The sequence below is a fragment of the Silurus meridionalis genome, chromosome 18, assembly GCF_014805685.1.
Source record: "Silurus meridionalis isolate SWU-2019-XX chromosome 18, ASM1480568v1, whole genome shotgun sequence".
NCBI classification, from domain to species: Eukaryota; Metazoa; Chordata; class Actinopteri; order Siluriformes; family Siluridae; genus Silurus; species Silurus meridionalis.
The window spans coordinates 27,509,905-27,519,904 of NC_060901.1; the positions used below are offsets into that span (position 1 = coordinate 27,509,905).

Sequence of the window (10,000 nt, forward strand, 5' to 3'; positions counted from 1 at the left end):
GGTTCACTTTGGTGGAGCTGAGGATTGTGTACAGGATCATGGTTACGCTGGAGCAGGGTTCAGGAATCTCAGTTCTTATGGAGAAGAGATAAGAATCAGATATCAAGGTGCACATACTTTTGGCGATAAAGTGTATTTCAGAAGGACCTCTCTGGTCATATTTGCGTGCGTCATGACGTCAGAGGCCTCTGCGTGCCTACGTATGCGGAAGTCTGGTCGCGCGGGAAAGTTCAGTGTGAGTTCGGCGGCTTGTGGATGCGTTGCGCGCGCTGAGGTTCGGATTCTTTATTTATTATTATTTATTATAATTTATTATGATCTTTTTTTCAGATTTCAGGTGTTTAGGGTGTGTAATGGGTTACTGAGTGAAAACAGAGACTTTTCGGCTAAAAACGTCGCGACGGCTTCGGTTTAGTTCAGAAATATTAGTTTGTATTTAGTTGTTAAACATTCGCATACTTTTGTAGCGAACAGATTATTAAACATTGTTTTTCTGAAGTATTGTTATTATTAATAGTAGTAGTTATCGTGTTAACATTAATGTTTAAGGAATGAGAGGAACTGCATAAACATGAATGAATCCCAAATACCTGTGGACTTTCTACACTAGTGCACTGAGTAGGGAGCAGAAACAATGACGTCAGCGCTCTACTTAGTGCACACGGGGTCTAACCGAGAGTAATTTGGAATACGGCCGTTTGTTTGGGTGGGCTGCCATTTTCTTATGTGTAATTTACACGTGTCTGTTTATTTACACACACACACACACACACACACACTCCTTTCACTCATATACACACACACTCCTTTCACTCATACACACACACACATACACACACTCCTTTCACTCATATACACACACACACACATAGACACTCCTTTCACTCATATATACACACACACATACACACACACTCCTTTCACTCATATACACACACATACACACTCCTTTCACTCATATACACACACACACACACACATAGACACTCCTTTCACTCATATATACACACACACACATACACACACACTCCTTTCACTCATATACATACACACACACATACACACACACTCCTTTCACATATACACACACACACACATACACACACACCTTTCACTCATATATATACACACACACACACTCCTTTCACTTATATACACACACACACACACACACCTCCTTTCACTCATATACACACACACCTTTCACTCATATACACACACACACTCCTTTCACTCATATACACACACACACACACTCCTTTCACTATACACACACACATACACACGCACTCCTTTCACTCATATACACACACATACACACGCACTCCTTTCACTCATATACACACACACACACACGCACTCCTTTCACTATATACACACACATACACACACACTTTCACTCATATACACACACACACATACACACACACTCCTTTCACTCATATACACACACACATACACACACACTCTTTCACTCATATACACATACACATACACACACACACACTCCTTTCACCATATACACACACACACACACACTCCTTTCACTCATATACACACACATACACACACACCTTTCACTCATATACACACACACACACACACACTCCTTTCACTCATATACACACACACATACACACACACTCCTTTCACTCATATACACACACACATACACACACACACTCCTTTCACTCATATACACACACACACACACACACACACACTCCTTTCACTCATATACACACACACACACACACACTCCTTTCACTCATATACACACACACACACACACACACTCCTTTCACTATATACACACACACACACACACTCCTTTCACTATATACACACACACACACACTCCTTTCACTCATATACACACACACATACACACACTCCTTTCACTCATATACACACACACACACACTCCTTTCACTCATATACACACACACATACACACACACTCCTTTCACTCATATACACACACATACACACACACTCCTTTCACTCATATACACACACACATACACACACTCCTTTCACTCATATACACACACACACACACACACTCCTTTCACTCATATACACACATACACACACTCCTTTCACTCATACACACACACTCCTTTCACTCATACACACACACATACACACACTCCTTTCACTCATATACACACACACACACGCACTCCTTTCACTCATATACACACACATACACACACTCCTTTCACTCATATACACACGCACTCCTTTCACTCATATACATACACACACTCCTTTCACTCATATACACATACACATACACACACACTCTTTCACTCATATACACATACACACACACTCCTTTCACTCATATACACACACACACACACTCCTTTCACTCATATACACACACACACACACACTCCTTTCACTCATATACACACACACACACACTCCTTTCACTCATATACACACACACACGCACTCCTTTCACTCATATACACACACACACACACACTCCTTTCACTCATATACACACACACACACACGCACTCCTTTCACTCATATACACACACACACACGCACTCCTTTCACTCATATACACACACACACACACGCACTCCTTTCACTCATATACACACACACACACGCACTCCTTTCACTCATATACACACACACACACGCACTCCTTTCACTCATATACACACACACACACACGCACTCCTTTCACTCATATACACACACACACGCACTCCTTTCACTCATATACACACACACACACACGCACTCCTTTCACTCATATACACACACACACACACACGCACTCCTTTCACTCATATACACACACACACACACGCACTCCTTTCACTCATATACACACACACGCACTCCTTTCACTCATATACACACACGCACTCCTTTCACTCATATACACACACACACACGCACTCCTTTCACTCATACACACACACATACACGCACTCCTTTCACTCATATACACACACATACACACGCACTCCTTTCACTCATATACACACACATACACACGCACTCCTTTCACTCATATACACACACACATACACACGCACTCCTTTCACTCATATACACACACACACACACACACCTTTCACTCATATACACACACACATACACGCACTCCTTTCACTCATATACACACACACACACACACGCACTCCTTTCACTCATATACACACACACACACACGCACTCCTTTCACTCTTATATACACATACATACACCTTTACATTAGTACACACACACACACCTTTCACTCTTATACACACACCTTTCACTCTTATATACACATTCACACACACACCTTTCACTCCTTTTATACACACACACTTTACATTAGTACACACACCTTTCACTCTTATATACACATACACACATACCTTTACATTAGTATACACACACCTTTCACTAGTATATACACACACACACACACACACACCTTTCACTCCTATATATATATACACACACACTTTACATTAGTATACACACACACACACACACACACACACACACACACACACACACACCTTTACATTAGTATACACACACCTTTATATTAGTACACACACACACACACACACCTTTACATTAGTATACACACACATACCTTTACATTAGTACACACACTTTACATTAGTATACATACACACATACCTTTACATTAGTACACACACCTTTCACTCTTATATACACACACACACACACACACTTTACATTAGTATACACACATACCTTTACATTAGTATACACACACACATCTTTACATTAGTACACACACACCTTTCACTCTTATATACACACACACACACACACACACACACACACACCTTTACATTAGTATACACACACACATACCTTTACATTAGTACACACACCTTTACATTAGTATACACACACACACCACTTTCACTCCTATATACACATACACACACCTTTCACTTTTACATACAGACACATACACACACACACCTTTACATTAGTGTGCACATGCACTCTTATTTATGTTTATCATTACACTGTGTAAAGGTCAGTGTATAAGTGTGTGTGTGTGTGTGTGTGTGTGTGTGTGTGTTAGAGCAGGTGGTGGAGATGGCGATGAGTGTGAGTCGAGTGGAGGTCGAGGCTGATGTGGAGGAGGAGGAAAGCTTCGGTCCACAGCCTCTGACCCGTCTGGAGGTATGAGACCAATATGTACTACACTCCATCTCACACACACACACACACTCACACTCACACACTCACAAGTCACCGTGTGTGTGTGTGTGTGTGTGAGCTACAGCAGTGTGGGATCAGTGCGAGTGATCTGAAGAAGCTGGAGGATGCAGGGTTCCACACCATCGAGGCCGTGGCCTACGCTCCTAAAAAAGAGCTGCTGAACATCAAGGGCATCAGTGAGACCAAAGCTGACAAGATCCTGGTGAGGAGCGAAAATAAACACACCCCCAACTGCCTCTCCTCAGCTGTCTGTCTCTCTGTGATCCTCGATCTCAGTCTCACTATCTCCATCTACCTGTGTGTGTGTGCAGGGTGAGGCGGCTAAGCTGGTTCCGATGGGGTTCACCACAGCGACAGAGTTTCACCAGCGCAGAGCCGAGATCATTCAGATCTCCACCGGCTCCAAAGAGCTCGACAAACTGCTGCAGGGTGAGAAGGGCACACACACACACACACACACACACACACACACACAAAGTGCATAAACATGGCAGAACTGAACGTGTGTGTGTGTGTGTGTGTGTGTACAGGTGGTATTGAGACGGGCTCCATCACGGAGATGTTTGGGGAGTTCCGTACAGGGAAGACTCAGCTGTGCCACACACTGGCAGTGACGTGCCAACTTCCCATAGACCAGGGTGGAGGAGAGGGCAAGGCCATGTACATCGACACTGAGGGCACCTTCAGACCCGAGAGACTGCTCGCTGTGGCCGAGAGGTGTGTGTGTGTCACTCTGTGCGTGTGTGTCACTCTGTGCGTGTGTGTCACTCTGTGCGTGTGTGTCACTCTGTGCGTGTGTGTGTGTCACTCTGTGCGTGTGTGTGTGTCACTCTGTGCGTGTGTGTGTGTCACTCTGTGCGTGTGTGTGTGTCACTCTGTGCGTGTGTGTGTGTCACTCTGTGCGTGTGTGTGTGTCACTGTGTGTGTGTCACTGTGTGTGTGTCACTGTGTGTGTGTGTGTGTGTGTGTGTCTGTGTGTGTGTGTTGTTTACACATTAATCCACTATACACACAGGAAAAACTCTTATTGTAGTGTGTGTGTGTGTGTGTGTGTGTGTTACAGGTACGGGCTGGTTGGCAGTGATGTTCTGGATAATGTAGCTTATGCTCGAGCTTTTAACACGGACCATCAGACTCAACTGCTCTATCAGGCTTCAGCTATGATGGCTGAGTCCAGGTAACACACTCACATTACACACACACACATACACACACTCTCTCACACACACACACACACACACACAGGGCTGCTGCACACTTGAAAAAACCAGCAGGTTACACAGCGAATTCCCCTCTCTCAGGTATGCTCTGTTGATAGTGGACAGTGCCACTGCGCTCTACAGGACGGATTATTCAGGACGAGGCGAGCTCTCGGCCCGTCAGTGTCATTTGGGACGTTTCCTCCGCATGCTGCTGCGTCTCGCTGACGAGGTGCGTCTTCTAATCTACACTTTACACAGAGACTTCATACCGTTTATCATCTCACTGAGCTTTCTGGGGTTTTCTTTCTGTGTAGTTTGGCGTTGCTGTGGTCATCAGTAATCAGGTGGTCGCGCAGGTGGACGGAGCGGCCATGTTCTCCGCAGATCCTAAAAAACCCATCGGAGGAAATATTTTAGCGCACGCCTCCACCACCAGGTCAGAAACCTCAACAGTGCACTGTGGGTGTGTCCCAAACCACACACCCTGTACACTATATAGTCCCTCATCATTCCAGTGTGGGCGTGTCCCAAACCACACACCCTGTACACTATATAGTCCCTCATCATTCCAGTGTGGGCGTGTCCCAAACCACACACCCTATACACTATATAGTCCCTCATCATTCCAGTGTGGGCGTGTCCCAAACCACACACCCTGTACACTATATAGTCCTCATCATTCCAGTGTGGGCGTGTCCCAAACCACACCCTGTACACTATATAGTCCCTCATCATTCCAGTGTGGGCGTGTCCCAAACCACACACCTGTACACTATATAGTCCCTCATCATTCCAGTGTGGGCGTGTCCCAAACCACACACCTGTACACTATATAGTCCCTCATCATTCCAGTGTGGGCGTGTCCCAAACCACACACCCTGTACACTATATAGTCCCTCATCATTCCAGTGTGGGCGTGTCCCAAACCACACACCCTGTACACTATATAGTCCTCATCATTCCAGTGTGGGCGTGTCCCAAACCACACACCTGTACATTATATAGTCCCTCATCATTCCAGTGTGGGCGTGTCCCAAACCACACACCCTGTACACTATATAGTCCCTCATCATCCAGTGTGGGCGTGTCCCAAACCACACACCCTGTACATTATATAGTCCTCATCATTCCAGTGTGGGCGTGTCCCAAACCACACACCCTGTACACTATATAGTCCCTCATCATTCCAGTGTGGGCGTGTCCCAAACCACACCCCTATACACTATATAGTCCTCATCATCCCAGTGTGGGCGTGTCCCAAACCACACACCCTGTACATTATATAGTCCCTCATCATTCCAGTGTGGGCGTGTCCCAAACCACACACCCTATACACTATATAGTCCCTTATCATCCCAGTGTGGGCGTGTCCCAAACCACACACCCTGTACATTATATAGTCCCTCATCATTCCAGTGTGGGCGTGTCCCAAACCACACACCCTGTACACTATATAGTCCCTCATCATCCCAGTGTGGGCGTGTCTCAAACCACACCCCCTATACACTATATAGTCCCTCATCATCCCAGTGTGGGCGTGTCCCAAACCACACACCCTGTACATTATATAGTCCCTCATCATTCCAGTGTGGGCGTGTCCCAAACCACACACCCTATACACTATATAGTCCCTTATCATCCCAGTGTGGGCGTGTCCCAAACCACACACTGTATTTACTATGTAGTCCATCATTGATATATTATGGGCGTGTCCCACACCATGTTGCCTACATAGGCCTTTTAACCCGTGTCTCACACTGTGACTTGTCTCTCAGGCTGTATTTGAGGAAGGGGCGTGGTGAAACTCGGATCTGTAAGATTTACGACTCTCCCTGCTTACCCGAGGCCGAGGCCATGTTCGCCATCAACGCAGACGGAGTCGGAGACGCTAAAGACTAAAGAACCAACGGGGTGTGTGTGTGTGTGTGTGTGTGTGTGTGTGTGTGTGTGTGAGGGACAGACTTTAACTAAAACATGGTGATGGATGCACTCGTGTATACACACACACACACACACACACATCAGGCTGACGAATCTTTCGGTGTGGGGGGGGGATGTGTCAGAGAGAGGGCATTACATTTGTTTCAGTTTTTCTTTATGTTGATAAAACGATAAACTACATTTCAGTTGTTTTTCTGTTCGTCATTTCTGGATTTTTCTTTGTACTTCTTTCTGTATATAAAATGATTAAATGTTTTATTGCTGCTTGTGATCACGTGTGTTTTTATGTTTGATCTAATGTGTGAAAAGCAGTCAAACCCTGTCAGTTCAGTATGGCACCGTTATGGGTGAGGTACAGAAGCCACGCCCCCTTGTCATGATTGACAGCACAGAGCATGCCTCCTTTACTGGAACTAACAGTACAGGCCACGCCTCCTTCACTACATCTGGATGTGAGAAGCCACACCTTCTGCACTGGTATTGAGCACACAGGCCACACCCCTTTTTTTTTTTCCCTTATCTGTATAATATTACAGCAATACCACATATAGACTGCAGGTGGAGACATTATTATAGTCAGGTAGAGTTTATTTCCTTCGTTACACACACACACACACCAGTTACACCTGAAATAAATACTTTAATTATGTAGTAAACACACACACTGGTCAGTTAGCAGGATGTTACATCATCATCTACTCATAAAACGTGGGTCCCTCAGTAGGTGACCTCCTCCTCCTGGTCAGTTTTCATATTACACACTCGAGCTTCCATTGGAATGATCCATTATGGTGTATTGGGGGGGGGGGGTCTTTACATCTTTTTAGGTGGGCAGTTGATCAACCCCTGTAGCTCCGCCTCCAATCCTGTGAGCCCCGCCTCCTGTGGATGTGTATATGATCATTTCAGTTATCCGAACTTCACTTCGGGTCATAAACAGTGACGCGCAACAGCAAAGCGCGGCTACGTCACCTGGTGGGCGTCCGGAGGCGTGTCCAACGCCAGGCCCGCCCAGCTCCTCGCTTCTGATTCGTTCCCCAAATCTTTATGACACTGGAAATCACAGGGAGGATAAAGATATGAAGGAAAGAAAAAAAGAAAGAAAGGGAGGAACGAGGGAAAGACGAAAGAAATGTAAACCTTGGCGATGTAGAGTCTCACTGCTCGGGAAAATCCTGGCTTCAGTTCCTCGGCCTACACACACACACACACACTCATCAGGGGCAGTTCTGTGCTAACAGATCTTTTCTAACATGTTGGTGTTGTACAGAGCCGTGTGTGTGTGTGTGTGGACCTTGAGGAAGTTCTCCAGAGCGTGGTGCAGAGAGGAACATGGAGGAGTTTCATAGATAGCAGCTGCTGCCTTCTGCTCCAACCATGACAACCTGCTGATCTACAGAGAAACATGGAGACGTGGGTCAACTCTGCCCCCTAGTGGGCATCCTCGGTAATCCTTCACATTGGTATTGAAGTGTGTGTGTGTGTGTTTTACACACACCTCATAGCACCAGCAGCCCAGCAGGTAGAAACACAGCGGGTCATCATCTCTCAGTGCCAAAGCGTGATCCAGGTGTTCCTGACCACCCACACACACACAGACACAGGTTGTACAACTGACCAGATACAGAGAACACCTACTAAATCAAACACACAGACACACACACACACACACACACACCTTCAGGATGTAGCTGCTCTTCAGTTTACTGTGCATGCTGCCATGCTGAGACGTCTGACTGGTCAGCACAGCAAACCTAATACACACACACACACACACAGGAAAAGGATGACGTTTATATACAGATGGTGTGTGTGTGTGTGTGTGTGTCAGATACTCACCATTTATGGCAGTTGGTGTTCAGTGTGTTCCTCTGAAGCACAGACTCCGCCTCCTCACGACCTGCAGGGTCACAGGTCACATGCTCACAAGTGATAAATACACAATTATTTCCCATAATATTTACGTGTGTGTGTGTGTGTGTGTGTGTGTTCACCTTGTTCTGCGTAGCTCTGCCTCTCTTCCTCGTCCTCTGCAATCTCGCACATATCGTTGTAGGCTCGAGCCAATCGCCATAGAAACTCGACATTATCGCTGTACTGAACACACACACACACACACACACACACAGTTATCACAGTTATAATGAATGATTATTGTTATTGTTATTGTTAGCATTAGTCACCAGAGGTTTGTTCTCCGTCAGCAGGTTGAAGGCTTCGGTTTTTTCCCCAGAATCCCCGGCGTGCAGGACGTCACACTGAGACAGCAGCAGGTAAAGTTCAGGACCCAGCAGTTCTTCATCAGCGTCCACATCATCATCCTCCGTGTGCAGCTGGTCCGGCTGCAGGGTCAGAACTGTAACGCAGCTGCTCTCCTCTTCTGTACACGATCACAAACCAGGGATTTAAATCGTATCATCTACGCAAACGCTACGCTATGCTACGCTAACACCGCTCTCACCTTCGTCCTCCTCATCGCGGTCCTCGTCTCTGTCTGTCTCTCGGTCTGTATACTCAGACTCCGCAGTTGAATAAGCAGTCGTGTATCTATGAACACACACACACACACACACACAGTTAAAGAGCCCCAGCTGTGTCGGTCTGCAGTGTATCTCTGTGTGCAGTAG

General features: G+C 45.9%; 2 protein-coding genes across 4 annotated transcripts in view; one reads left to right on the forward strand and one right to left on the reverse strand.

Moving 5' to 3' along the window:
- Positions 1-170: 170 nt before the first annotated feature.
- On the forward strand, positions 171-7,637 carry rad51 (RAD51 recombinase). 3 transcript variants are annotated; one of them, XM_046873332.1, is made up of 9 exons: positions 171-274; positions 4,096-4,191; positions 4,295-4,432; positions 4,542-4,659; positions 4,761-4,947; positions 5,294-5,407; positions 5,532-5,661; positions 5,747-5,868; positions 7,208-7,637. In XM_046873332.1, exons 1-9 carry the CDS (start codon positions 173-175, stop codon positions 7,329-7,331), a joined length of 1,131 nt encoding a protein of 376 aa, XP_046729288.1. In that variant the 5' UTR covers positions 171-172; the 3' UTR covers positions 7,332-7,637. The 3 variants fall into 3 exon arrangements, with proteins under 3 accessions (XP_046729288.1, XP_046729289.1, XP_046729290.1); XM_046873333.1 differs by having other exon boundaries at positions 181-274; positions 4,091-4,191; XM_046873334.1 differs by lacking the exon at positions 171-274 and adding an exon at positions 613-706.
- A 306-nt stretch (positions 7,638-7,943) lies between these two features.
- rmdn3 (regulator of microtubule dynamics 3) overlaps positions 7,944-10,000 on the reverse strand; it is a 3,270-nt gene continuing 1,213 nt past the window's right edge. Inside the window, exons 4-13 of the mRNA XM_046873335.1 lie at positions 9,835-9,920; positions 9,557-9,753; positions 9,368-9,470; positions 9,213-9,273; positions 9,052-9,127; positions 8,872-8,949; positions 8,668-8,766; positions 8,514-8,567; positions 8,346-8,426; positions 7,944-8,255 (exon numbers count right to left, since the gene is read on the reverse strand). Coding sequence (XP_046729291.1) covers positions 8,187-8,255; positions 8,346-8,426; positions 8,514-8,567; positions 8,668-8,766; positions 8,872-8,949; positions 9,052-9,127; positions 9,213-9,273; positions 9,368-9,470; positions 9,557-9,753; positions 9,835-9,920 — 904 coding nt within the window. The 3' untranslated portion in view covers positions 7,944-8,186. The remainder of the gene's footprint in view (positions 8,256-8,345; positions 8,427-8,513; positions 8,568-8,667; positions 8,767-8,871; positions 8,950-9,051; positions 9,128-9,212; positions 9,274-9,367; positions 9,471-9,556; positions 9,754-9,834; positions 9,921-10,000) is intronic.